The 14,659-nt window shown below is 36.8% G+C and overlaps 1 protein-coding gene across 1 annotated transcript in view; it reads left to right on the forward strand.

Moving 5' to 3' along the window:
- Window positions 1–14,659, forward strand: part of LOC150075048 (activin receptor type-1-like) — a 134,758-nt gene that overhangs the window by 45,111 nt on the left and 74,988 nt on the right. The window contains exon 4 of the mRNA XM_090389085.1: window positions 12,682–12,899. Within this exon, the coding sequence (XP_090245211.1) occupies window positions 12,682–12,899 (218 nt within the window). The remainder of the gene's footprint in view (window positions 1–12,681; window positions 12,900–14,659) is intronic.

A 14,659-nucleotide genomic window follows, 5' to 3' on the forward strand; every position in this document is an offset into this window, starting at 1 on the left:
TATGTCAGTTATCTCTTCTGGACATTTTCACCTAAGGATTTCAATATGATCAAGATATGTTACCTTATATTCCTCTGTTATTTTCCTCAGTCACCATTGGATCTATTCATTTTTAAAAACTGGAATATTCTACAGTTTTCATTTAGCCATTTTTATTCTATAAAACTGTTCACTTTCAATTGTGCAAACATTTCTACATTATATAAAAAAATTATGTACTGTAGTAAGGCATTCCTTATTCAATCTTCTTCTTCAATCTATTAGCTTCTGATGCATAATCACCTTACCATTTGTACTTCATTCAATCACTGTGGTTAAAATTTTTCTAAGAATTACACATTAATCTTGGCCCGCTTTCATCCTACATTTTCTCATCTTAAATGCTGGAACTGTTAACAGCTATTTTATTGCTGTTGGATCTACTAGACTTGTTACTCCTATACTCAATTACATTTCAGAAATATTTTTCGTTATTTCACCATTGGACTTTCAACCTTTTCATCTATATAACCTAGCCATGCATTGTATATCTTTCAGCTATCTGTTTGCACTATAAACTTTCATGTCATTATAATTACGCTATTCCTTTTACTTTCCTATGTTTCACTTGTGTAACTTCACATGCATACTATACCGAAGGTGACTGTAGAGGTCACTAAATTTATCTGCTTTTTATAGCTTTCTTTTTAAGTCCGCATTTCACTATAAATTACTGTACTTCCAAGCTTTCTGACTAATTTGTTTTTCTTCGGTGTCAATTGTATGGATCTATCCAACTACAGTTTCATATCTCAACTGGGTATTTTTCCTGCCTTCTCAATTTACTACACACTACTTGAAATTCCAGGTATCTATTTTATACTCTATTTGCAAGTATCTACTTCTTTGTAATTTTTCAATTTGTATATTTCAGCTCATTTTTTGGCATTTTTTACAAAACTTTCACATCACAAGTTTGGTGTTAGCCTCTCCTTTTACTAACTCTCTCTTAGCCAGGGCCCTTTCTAAAAGGTTGGGACTTAACGAACCCAGCTCGGCCATGAATCTTATACTTTAGTTTAATATTCTTTTCTCAGCTTTTTATCTTTTTCCTCCTCCTTTTTTCTTGTTCATAAAGCTATTTGTTTAATACGAGGGCAATATGAATGTTTCTACTTTTCTTTGCCTCTTGCTATCTTTGCCTTTTTCATCTGCATTTTATCCCTTCCTTTACCTAGCATCATTCCCTTGCCTTATACCATTTTCTTGTATTATCTTCTAATATTAAATTCTTATCAAAATCATCAAAAAAAAAAATTCTAGCTATCACTTGTTGTTGTTTGGTTTTTAGGAGCATTAGCAACTAAGGCCATATTGCTCTGGGGATATGCGGTGGTCATTCCCTCACCTTTCCACATCCTCTGTATTTGGTAGTCACGGGATCAAACCCCAGTCTAATCAAGAAGCATGTGCTACGTGCTGCTGCTCCTGCCCACCTGCTGCGGAGGCGCCGAGCTATCACTTGTAGCTTCTTAAGTTGCACCATAAACGTGTATTTTAATTTCATTAATATTTTGTTTCTTATTTTAATTTAATTATTTATTTTTTACAACAAACACTGCATTGGGTTTCCCTATTCTATTTTTGTGGAAATTGTGCTTATATTTCCTCCTCATTTTTTTTTTTTTCTTCACTCACCTTTTCACCCTTACATTTTTTAAATTTCCTTTTCTTCCACAAATATGCATAAGCATAGAAACACATTTTGATACATGATCAGGTGTAGTCCTCTGATGAAATATCCAGTTATGTATCAATATTTATCTTTAGCCTGCATCAGACTTAAAAATTTTTGTAATTCTCTCCTCCTCTTTTGACCTTTAACCATCCTTATCTGATGCTTGCTATTCCTGCATATATTTAAGTAATCATTTTTGTTTTACAGTTCCCTTCTCTCTAATTGGCTTTCCAATTTAGCCTATAATTTTATTTAATTATAACAAAATAAGCTTTATCTTTATGGTTGTGAAGTTGTCACCATTTATTTATATTAAGTATTTTTGAATACGTGAAAAAATGTTTTTTCTTGTAAAATAATTAATTGCGATTTATATTTAAAATTCACTAAAAAATTAATGATCAGTAATTAATGATCATATCTAGTAATTTGTAATCCCCTTCCCCATACACTTACTCACAATATGGCCATAAACCCTAGTGTGAGGCTGCTACAAATTTTCCCTTTTAAGAAATTTTGACCCAGTCTGCCTCTGTTTGGAGCTAGCAGACTTTTCACTACTTTGGAGAAAAGGTTCTTGAACCAAATTGAAATTAATCAATTTTGCAAAAAAAAGAGAAAGTTTTCAGTAGTGCTCAATATCATTGAAGATAGACAAATATTTTACAAATAATGTAATTTTATTTAAATGAAAATTTAATTTAATTTAATTTAAATGAAATGCAGTGGTTCTTGGTTGGAGAACTGACAAGTGCAGAAGGAAGCATGAAATGTAACAGATTACACCAAGTCATTCTATAACATTTTAACACAGTTGATGCCCTTTATAGTGACCCTGCAGCGGAATAAAAAATAAAGTGATCATTATATTGAAAGTTTATTATATCAGTAGTTAATAAAATTAGCAAAAGAACAAAGAAAAGTGTGAACATTTAATGTAATTCTACTAATACAATATAGTATGATCTATTATACGTGTTGCATTGATTATGCAGTTTGGTAGGCTTCAAGGATAGTCAGAAATATGGCATATATGTTTTAATGCCGCAAAATGCAAGGGTTGATACTTTGGGAATATCATCATCGTCAGCCATTTTCAATGCACTGCAGGATGAAGGCCTCTCCAGCAGCCTTCCAGTTCCTTCTGTTTTGTGCAATGGCTATCCATTTTCTACCCAAGCTCATGAATTTCATCTGTCCCTCTCCATCGTTGTCTTCCAGGTTTTCTTCTGGTTCCTCATGGGTACCATTCTGTTATTTTCTTAGTCCATCTGTCATCTTGTCTTCGAGCTATGTGTCCTGCTCAAGACCATTTTAGTTCTTTAGTTTTGATAAGAATGTCCTTTACTTGAGTTTGCTGCCTAATGCATGTTTCTCTTCTTATCTAACAGTCTGATTCCCAATATAATTCGTTCCATTCTTCACTGTGTAGTTCTCAGCTTCTCTTCCATTCTTTTGGTGAGTGCCCAAGTTTCACTTCCATAAGTCATGGTGGGGAGTATACATTGATTCATTATTTTACGTTTCAGACAAACTGGGATATTGCTCTTCAGTATGTGACTATATTTCCTGAATGCTATCCATCCAAAATTTATTCTTCTCTTGACTTACAGCCATTTATCATTATTACAGCTAATGACTTGTCCCAGATAAGTATATGATTCCACCTTTTCAATTACTGCTCCTTCAAACATTATATCCCTTTCTGTGGCATACTTATTCATCATTACTTTTGTTTTAGCCATATTCATCTTTAGTCAAAAATCCTTACTTAACTCTGCATAACTGATTAAGATTTTCTTCTATTTCTTTGGGATCGTGGCTTATGACCACAGTATCATCTGCAAATTGTAAATAGTTTAGGTTCACATTGACTCCTTTCTGATTTCTCCATTCACATGGACTCCTTTCTGTGACCAATCTAATCTTCTGAAAGCTTCCTCAAGGGCAGCAGTAAACAACTTCGGATATATTGTCTCCTTGTCGAACTCCTTTCTCAATTTTAAATTTGCTACTGTCTTTGTCTAGTCTAACAAAGGAGGTAGCATTCTCATATATTTTCTTCAAAATCATAATATATAGGGCCTTGTCTTTCCCGTGCCCAAAACATTGCCTTATGCTGCATGGATCAAATGCCTTTTCATAATCCACAAATGCCAGGCATAATGGTGTTTTTTATTCATTTGCTTTCTCCATTAATTGTGATATTAAGTGAAGGTGATCCATAGTTGAGAATCCTGTTCTAAAACCAGCTTGTTCTTTCGGTTTATTCTCATCGCGTATTCTTTCTAATCTGTTAGTAATGACCCTTGTGAACAACTTGTAGATGTGGGATAACAAGCTAATTGGTCTATAATTTTCAATTTCTGATTTACCTCCTTTCTTTTGCAGTAAAACTATGATTGCATTTTTCCACTCCTTGGGCATCGCACCTTTTCTGATGCATTTTGTGAAAAGTCTTGCCATTTTTTGTTTCATGTATCTTCCTCCCAATTTTAACAACTCTACAATAACTTCATCTTCTCCTGGGGCTTTCTGATTCTTTATTTTCTTCCAAGCATGTTCTACTCATCAGGAAGGATATTTGGGTATGTCGTATGTGTTGCTAATTTGCGATCCATCTTCCCTGCTACTGGCATCATCTTCTGCTATTTGAATTATGTCTTCTCTGCTATTTATAAGTACACCACCGCTATTCTTCAGTTTCAGTATCATTTGTCATTCTGTATTACTGCTCATGGCTGCTGATTTAAGTCCTTTGTTTTCCCTTAATGCTTGTTCTACTTTTCTTGTGTTAAATCTTCTTATGCCCTCTCTGAGTCTCTTTCTAATGGCTTTGCATAACTCAGTATACTCAATTGTCTCCTTGTCAGTGTTTATCTTGCTCTTCATTTGTCATCTTCGGTTCATCATGACAAGTGTTTCTTGACTAATTTTTTCTTCTTTGGATTTCTTTTTACCTATAGGTTTCTTGGGCTTTATCACTTTCAGAAAGTTGTAATATTCCTCGTCGATATCTTTATCCTGAGCAGTATGCAGAAGCTCAAACTTGTTCTTAAATTCCAGTACATGCTGCTTTTTCTCATCTTCTGCTATCTCAAAGACCTTTGTTTTATTTACTCGAGTCAGTTTTTTTCTTCATTTTCTTACATCTATATCAAGTGTGCATCTTGCCATTCTGTGATCACTTCCAACATTTACCTTGTTCAGGACGGTCACATCATTCACTATATATCTTCTGTTAGTATGAAGTCTTTCATTAGTTGTTAATCCATTTGGGCTCTTCCATGTCCACTTTCTGTTCACCCTTATCTTGAAAAAAGCGTTCATTACTGACAATCCTCGCGATTTTGCAAATTCCACTAGTCTTTCACCTCTTTCATTTCTTTCACCAATTCCAAAATTTCCTATAGTTCCCCTTTCTGTGCTGTTTTGTCTCTTTCCAACCTTAGCATTGAAGTCCCCTATAATGATAGTGTAGTTGGGTTTTCTACTCTTCTAGAAGACTCAATTTCGGTGTACATTTCTTCAACCTCTTCATCATTATGGCTTGATGTTGGTGCATAAATATAACCTTTAGCTTGTACCTCTTAGAAATCCTGAGTGGTAGTCTTGACACCCTTGGTGATCTACTTTTGAATTCCAAAATGTTTTTTTTTCATATCTTTATTGACCAGAAAGCCAACTCTATCTTCACTCCTTCCACTGTTTTCATTGGTGTACAGTAGATTTACTTGAGCATGTACAGAGAAGGGCAACAAGATTGGTGAGGGGAATGAAGGGATCCTCTTACCAAGAGAGGCTTAAGGTCTGCAAATTGCAGTGGCTGGAGACTAGGCACCTGCACGGTGATCTGATTGAGGTATATAAGGCCTTGAACGGGTTGAGCATGCTGAATTCTGATGGGATCCTTCCACTTGTTCAGATTACGAACCTAAGGGGGCATAAATTCAAATTAAGAAAAGACAGATGTAGAATAGATGTGCGGAAATTTGCCTTTAGCCAGCGGGTGGTTAATTGCTGGAACAAACTTCCATCTGTCATTGTGGAAGTTGACAGGTTAAATAAATTTAAGGAGGAACTGGACAGGCATTTGGAGAGAATGGTGTGATTTTTTTTTATTTTTTTTATTTATTTATTTTTATTATTATTATTATTTTTTTTTTGGCTGATGCTGCATAAGCTCATACAGTTGCTTTCTTGCATCACTTGCCACTACTACTACTACTTATGTAGTAGTGATTCATTTCTTAGAGAAGTGATTCATTTCTCTTCTTGTTTCAGCCAAACCAATGATATTCCAAATCACATATTCTAATTCCTTTTCCAGCTCCAATATCCTGTCCTCGCCGATGAGTGATCTTACGTTGTAACAGGCCAAGTTCAGTGCATTGGATCCTGGTCGTACCCAAAGATTCTTAGCATCCTCTGCTTCCACTCTGATCCTCTCACTGCCGTAAGAGGGGAAGTGAAAGCCGCTGGGGACTGAGGGCCATTTGTTTCATCGTGCTGTCATGTGCTGGAGGGTTTGGTCTTTTCCTCTTCATGCTGACCAGGTGTCTTGAAGAGAACCACTCTACATGTTCGCTGCCATCTAGGTGACGTAACAGGGTTTACTATCGAGAAGGTGTGCATGAGTGAATTTTAGGGAGGCAAGCTAACCAGACTTCTACTAAATCTTCTGAAATAGAAAGATATTGGGTCTATTAGTGTTTTAGACTAAGTGTCTGATAACACACAGAATGCCTGTTCCCCTCTAAGCCCCTTGGGGAACAGCACTCCCAAATAACTTTACTTGGTGAGGTTGAACTGAAAGCAGTAGAGGAAGAAAAGGATTTGGAAGTTGCGATGTTTTGGACGTGAAGTTCCAAGGTGGCAAGGAAGGCACATGGTGCCCTATCAATGATTTATCAAACATTTGCTTTTACAGATAAAGAAGTGATAAATAATCCTAAGCTGCTTACCTATTTGATTTATGACAAAACAATTTTTTTGGCTTGTTATGACCTCATGTCTATCTTGCCATTGTACTAGAGTTAATAATATAGAATTTCTGGGTTTTTTTTGTTTTTTTTTTTGTAAAAATTCCATTTTTCTTCTGTTTTTTTTTAACCAAAAAATAGTAAAAATGCTAAGAACAAAGTTTTTAAAAAATAGTCTGAATTTTTTCTTAATTTCATTAATGAATTATGGCCATTATAAATGCCTAAAATAGTTTGCTGTAATTGCACAGTTAGCCATAAAAAAAAAAAAAAAAAAAAACTTTATTCTGCAGTTTTTCATTTACAATTCAACACATACAATACAGCCTGGGGATTGATATCTTCTGTCAACCTAAATAAATTAATGTTTAAGCTCCCAACTCTCTCTTTGCTGATGGAGTCTAGCAGTATGAGCCAGAACAACTCCTTCCCATGTAAATAAATTAGCAAAGACTGCCTTCCTTGTCATTCACACTTACAAAAGACAAATGTGAGACAAGCACAGAGATAATGTGTTGAACATAAAATAAGTTGACACGGTAAAACTAGTATTAGGTGTTTAATATATGGTAAAATAATAATAAAATATGGGGGGAAGCATTAGTGCATGTTTATACTTTATACTGTCATGGCAATTTTTATGCTGATATGATCCAACAGGGTGCTATAATTTTGGTTATTTAATGCAAAGCAGAAGCTGAATGACTTTATGAATAAATTTAGTAAATTATAGACTTAGTTTGGTGATCATTAGCTTTCTGTTTTAAATTCTTAAGACCAAAGTTGTTGTTTCCTTACAGTAGTCAAAAGTCTGCTAATTCTAAACAGAATTCATGGATAGCAAATTGCCAAACTGGGTTATCAGAAGCATTAAGTTAAATATTATTTGACTCTAAATTAAATACAATTGTATTTGGAGAAGAAGTTTGTGGACTAATAACTCTTCGTGGACTAATGTTATTAGTGAAGTCCCAGGGTTCACTGTTGGATCCATTGTTGTTTTCTGTGTTCATCATTTATATTCATGATGGGATATCAGGCTTAATGTCCAAGTTTGCATACGATACGAAGGTCGGCAGGGCTGTTAATAACAGTAATGACAGTAAGGATCTAGAAAAGTTGAGAAGTAGGGCTGAGAGGTGGCAACTGAAGTTCAACATTGACAAATGTAAAGTACTGCATATGGTAAGCAGTAACCTCAGAGTAACGTATCAACTGTGGTACTACACTGACAGCAGTAGAGAGTGAAAAGGACCTGGGGGTAATTGTGCAGACAGATATGAAATTTTCAGGGCGTTGCAGATGGTCTGCAAGTGTAGCTCATGGTGTCTTATCGATGATATACAGGAATTTTTCTAGCAGGGATAAGGAGGTGATTATCCCCTTATATGAGGCAATGGTCAGACCACATCTTGAGTACTGTATACAGGTCTGGAGGCCTCATTTTAAGAACGATTTAGAGCTGTTGGAACAAGTACAGAGAAGGGCAACAAGATTAGTGAATGGAACAAAGGGTTGCTCTTATGAAGAAAGGCTTAAGTTTTGCAAATTAGTGTCTGGAGACTAGGCACCTGCGAGGTGATCTGATTGAGGTGTATGAAGCCTTGAATGGTTTGAGCATGCTCAGTGCTGATGGGATTCTTCCTCTTGCTTAGAATAATTGCCTGAGGGGGCATAAATTCAAATTGAGGAAAGACAGTTGTAGGTTAGATGTGCAGAGGTTTGCCTTTAGCCAGTGAGTGATTGATGATTGCTGGAACAAACTTCCATCTGTCGTTGTAGAAGTTGAAATCTTAAACAGATTCAAGGCAGAACTAGACAAACATTTGGAGTGAGTGGATGGGTGAAATGAGAAGTGTGGCTGGCTGGCTGGCTAAGCTTGCTTTCTTGCATCATGTGCCCATGGTAATGCTAAGTTTGTCATTCAAGAATACCATGTGTAGAATAAGTTTTTTAAACTAAATTGATTTTGCGAAAAAAAAAAAAAAATCTTTACATCTCAATATCAGTGAAGGTAAAGAAATAGATATTTTGCTGATGAGTTCTGTTGATTTCAGAACCTATCAGACAGACACTATTTTTAAAGGAAGGAAGAAATAATTAATGTACATTGGTCCTTGGTTGGGGAATTGACAAGTGCATAAGAAAGCAAGAAATGTAACTGATTATCTAAGTCATTTGGCATTTTAATAATTCTACATAGCAATGTTGAATATTAGATAATATTCAGGAAGGTGGGTGGGGGACTGAATTCAGATCTCCTTCTGGTGCAGTTTTTGAAATGCTCTTGACAGCTTATGAAAACAAGCAATGCCATTGTTACAAATAAAATTTGGACTCTGCATTTCTTCAAAGTCTGTATCTTTTTTGAAGCAGTCAGATCAGTTTATATGATGTAGCCGAGTGGTCAGAGGCATGAGTACAGTAGCACGTGCTCTTTGAGCGGACCGGGATTCAAGCCCGTGAGTGCTAAATACGATTAACATTTGCATCAATGATTTATTGTAAACTCCACTGACCTGGTGGTTATGCCAGAGTATAAAGAACATTTTTTTTAATTTAAAAAAATTTTTTTTTTTTATATATATATATATATATATATATACAGGGTGTCTCAAAAATATTGGTACAAATGTTTAGGGGAGGTAGGTAACATCTAAAGGAATGTGAATCGCATAGGAACCCATAACCGGAAACATCACTGTAAGTCGGTACACGGTGCTGTTCATCAGTTGGTGAGCGGGAAAATTTATGGTTTACTCATTCAAGCAGTAGTCGCCGCACAAAGAGCATGCATTGATATATGAACTGTGAGCTGGCAGACATGCACCTAGTGCATGGATTAGCAGAGGGCCCACACGGTGTGTACCCCCATGCGGCACAACATCGCTTCGCAATAAATGTGTGGGCAGGTATGGTTGGTGACTGCTTAGTCGGCCCATTCCTGTTACCATCCCGCATGAACTCCGCTAAATATCGGATCTTTCTTGAACAAGTTCTACCAGGGTTACTTGACGATGTTCCATCAAATGTGAGATGCAACATTTGGTTTCAACATGACGGGGCGCCTGCCCATTATGGAAGGTGTGTTCGTGACCATTTGAACAGGCGTTTTGGGCGTCAATGGATTTGCCGTGGTGGACCCGTTGCCGGGCCCCCCACACTCACCTGATTTATTGAGCCTTGATTTCTTTCTGTGGGGGGGGCCTCAAATCTATCGTGTTTGAATCGCCTGTGGAGACGGAAATGGATCTCGTGGAGAGACTCGTCTGCGCTGCTACTACTGTCAAAGAAACTCCAGTTGTGTTCGACTGTGTCTGCCAATCCATGCTACGTCGGTGTCACGCATGCATCATGTCTCATGGTGGAACCTTTGAGCATCTGTTGTAACATCATGAAATGCATCCATCTCGTACTCCATTGTTAATATTATGTCAAATAAATGTTTGCCACTAATTACTGTCTTGTCATTTCTGCTTCTTGTGCCTCTGCTACTACTTTCCCGTGACGTTTCCGGTTATGGGTTCCTATGCGATTCACATTCCTTTAGATGTTACCTACCTCCCCTAAACATTTGTACCAATATTTTTGAGACACCCTGTATATATATATACAGGGTGTTTCAGTTAAACGTTTCAGAACTTCTAAGAGGGGTAGGGTACATCCTGACAACTCGAAATCATATAGCAATGTGGCGCCTCCGTAGCCAGGTGGGAAGGAGCAGCAGTGCTTAGCACACGCTTCTTGATTAGACCGGGGTTCGAGCCCGTCACCACCAAATACAGAGGATGTGGAAAGGTCGGGAATGACCACCGCATATCCCCGAGCAATATGGCCTTAGTTGCTAATGCTCCAAATAACAAAAAAACAAAACAAACAAAACATATAGCAATGTGGGGTCGGAAATGCTTTCCTGAAACAGTGTTGTACACAGAAGCACCATAAAGAAAAGAGACCGTAAGTGAGAAATCATTTTAATAATACGTGAAAAGAAGCAAAAGGTACATGGATTAAAGTAAGTGTTCGAAGTTTCTTCCACGGGCTACAATGCACGCCTCACATCTCCGACGCATGGACATCCGAACATTCTGGAATACTCCAGGCGAATTTCGAATTTCTTCGGCAGCTACTGCGATTCTTGCAACCAGCTCCTCAGCATTGTCAACAGGGGTGTCATAAACTAGCGATTTCATATGACCCCAGAAATAAAAATCAAGACATGATAGGTCGGGTGACCGAGCAGGCCAACGCACGGGACCACCACGTCCGATCCACTGTTGACCAAATGTGACATCCAGGTAGTTACGAACATCTCCGCTATAATGGGCAGGGGCTCCATCGTGTTGGAACCACATTGTCTGTTGCGTCGATGCAGAAATCTGTTCATCTCTCAAAAGTTGTGGCAATACTTGCTGCAGAAAGATCAAGTAGATAGGTCCGGTTAGACGACACGGTAACAGGTAAGGTCCGATGAGGTGATCTCCCATAATACCGGCCCATACATTGACCGAAAATCGAATCTGAGCTGCACGTCGTATTGCATGCGGGTTCTCGACCGCCCAGATATGGTCGTTATGCGTGTTGAAAATTCCTTCCCTTGTGAAGGGTGCCTCATCGGAAAACAACACTTCAGCAGGAAAAAGGGGATTTGTAGCACATTTTCCAAGGTACCACTGTGCGAAAGCAATACGAGGTGCATAATCCTCCGGTTGCTGTGTCTGGACACGCTGCACGTGAAACGGATGCACGTCTTGTTCTCGGAGAATCCTCCAGACGCTGCAATGGGAAACCCCGACTGCGTTTGCTAGACTTCGTGTACTCGTTCTTGGATTCCCCTGTACATGCTGCAGCACATTCTGTTCGACGGCTGGAGTCCGTGCTGTTCTTACCCTGTCCCTGTCAGCTCTTTCAAATGAACCTCTCTCAGCTAACCTCTGGTGCAGTCTTGCAAAGAAATTACGACTGGGAATACGCCTCGTCGGATATCGTTCCGCGTACAAACGCTGTGCGGCTGGCCCACTACAATTTGCAGCCCCGTACGCCAAATGCATATCGGCTAACTCTGCGTTCGTGTAATCATCCATCCTACTAACTTGGCATTCTTGTGCGAAATTAAGATTCCCTGCACTAAAGCTCGGAATTTTCTATTCTGCCCATTGGTATATGATTTCGAGTTGTCAGGATGTACCCTACCCCTCTTAGAAGTTCTGAAACGTTTAACTGAAACACCCTATATATATAAAATCAGACAGAGTCAGAAAAATAAATGTTAGATAACCTAATGTTTAAAACATACTATACTGATGAATAATCCTATGGCTGTATTTTAATATAAAATGTAAAATTTAATTTGTAGTGCAGTGTGGACTTAAACTCCTGTTTTTTGCTTGTTTTGGCCAATAATTTCTCGTTTTCCTCTGCGTACAAAATTTAAAAAATTGGAAGCTAGTGAATATAAAACATGTTTTCTCAATTGTGCTTTATTTGGCATGTGTGTAAAAATAAATTTCTATTTGTATTCCAGTACAGGCTAATGGGGGAAACCCTGGCGTCCGCCACAACAACACATGAATATCCCCCTGTATTCCTATACAACCACATAGGGTTACAGTTTACATATTCTACGAATGTACCATGTTTTGTAGCATAATGTTAAATTTCGGCGCACAGGTTTTGCAACTGTACATCTGTACACTGACCATTCAACTGCTATCATGCTTTTAGAACTGTTAATTTGGTTATAATTACAATCAACTATATCGGGTGTTTTCATAATTTATGAATTATCATTATAGTGGAACCTTGCTGGTGTATTCAGTAGTATGTTATAAATTATTTTGTTTTTTAAGTTTATATTTTTAATGAATAACCCACTAATGTGCTGTATGTGAAGAACTCAATTATCTGTGTGTATGTGTGTATCTATCTATATATATATATATATATATATATTTTTTTTTTTTTTTCCCATTTATTTGATAGCACCAGATGAAAATTCTGCCAATTCTGAATATCTTTTGCATATACTGTTGTCTATTTTTTGTCCCATTGTTGCCATTTTGGTTATCATGCTGATTGCTATACTGTTAATGAGGAGAATGCATAAACGACGAATTACTACTCTTGTAAATCACCAATATATGGACCACATTTATCATGATGATCTTAGAGCTACAGCAGCTGGTGATAGCACACTGAGGGTGAGTATTTTTTTGGTGATTGTGAAAGTGCAATTGGCATATATTTAAACACACCATATCTGCATATTGCACACAGATCAAATTTTAAATATTTTGTATATTAATAAAGGATAGCAAAAAGTAATGCATGACAAAACACTTCCAGAACATTACAAAAGCAGTGGACCCATGTAAAAAAAAAAAAAAAAAAAACACAAACTACACAATATTGTTGAAAGAGCAGTAATTTATTATAATTAGTAGTTACTAGAAATAATCTGACATTTTATCCATGGAATCACTAGGGGATATTTAATATTAAAACTCATGTTTTATGCAATTTCTATAATTAAAGTGATGTCATTTTAATTATAGAAATGGCTTTCATTTTGGAAAAACAAAAAGCAGGTGTGTCTGATAGACTAGATGGTTTTATGAGTATAGTGAATGTCTTGAGAGACAAATGGAATGGGCAAACATCAGAAAATCTTATTATTGAGAGACTTATTTTTCAGAGATTGGAACTTGTGAATTAGTCACTCACCTAGTATTCAGGCATTGCTTGTATTTCTGGTGCTCTTACATCAACATGTTAAAGATGCCACTAGAGAAAGAAACCACTGGCAAACAGTGATCACAGTGTATTGAATATCTATTTAAAGGAGTAACTACCATCAAAAGGAAGGGATTGTTTACACAAGGGGGTTACAACGGTCTTTGACATAACTTCGTTTCAGTAGAACAAAGTGGTAAGTTTAACAAATATACAAGATATAGACCAAAATGGATGACAAAAGAACTGATGACCTTAGTGGCAGAGAAGAAAGATATGTGTGGTAATTATAAATTTTCAGAGAAATCTGAATCTTACTTAAATATAAATGGGTCTGTAATAAAGTTATACCTAGGATTAGACATGCTAAGGCAGGACAAGAAGTACTTAACTAAGAGGACAAAGAACAGTACCAAGGATTCCTTTGTTTATGTTGGCAGTACAAGAAAAGGAATCAAACAATATTGGTTCAGTTTACATCTGCAGTGACAGTATTATCGATCTAGTTGCTGCTAAGGCGAATAAATATTTGGTATCAACATTTACATGAAATAAGTCTTTTGAAGTTGAGGATGCCAGTGGTCTGGTTAATACTAATTGGCCATTGAATGGTATGATTTTATGATAACTGAGAAGCGACTATTAGTGAAGATATTACAATTAATAGTGAATACAAAGAGCTGATGGAATCTATTTAGTTATATTCAAGGCAGCAGCAAAAGATGTAAGCAAACCTTTAATTGTTATAATGAGATTCAAGCAATGTCCCTATAGATTGGAAATGTGCAAACATCTTTTTTCTTTGCTAATGCAGCTCAAATGTTGAAACGAGTAACTGCAGACCTGTCAAGTACTTCCATAGAAGTCAAATCTGTACCAGGGAAGATTATGGAATCCCCTTAGTTATGGTTTCAATACAAATTCATCTGGACAGATATGAAATTATAAGCAAATTGGAGCATGGTTTTGTTACGAGCAAATCGTGTCTCACTAATCTGATTAGATACTGTGACAGTGTCATTAAAGTTTTTGATAGTGCTCCACATAAACAGTTGTATAAATTGTAGCAATGTGGTACTGAGAGCAAGTTACTGCTATATGGATAAAGGGATGATTAAATGATAGGAGACACATAGTAGTTATAAATGGCTACTGCTCCTCATTGACTAATATTATAAGTGGGGTTCCATAGGATTTAGTTCTTTGATCCTGACCATATTTAATAATC

Source organism: Mastigoproctus giganteus, chromosome 14 (genome assembly GCF_048544385.1).
Source record: "Mastigoproctus giganteus isolate SK-2022 chromosome 14, ASM4854438v1, whole genome shotgun sequence".
NCBI lineage: Eukaryota > Metazoa > Arthropoda > Arachnida > Uropygi > Thelyphonidae > Mastigoproctus > Mastigoproctus giganteus.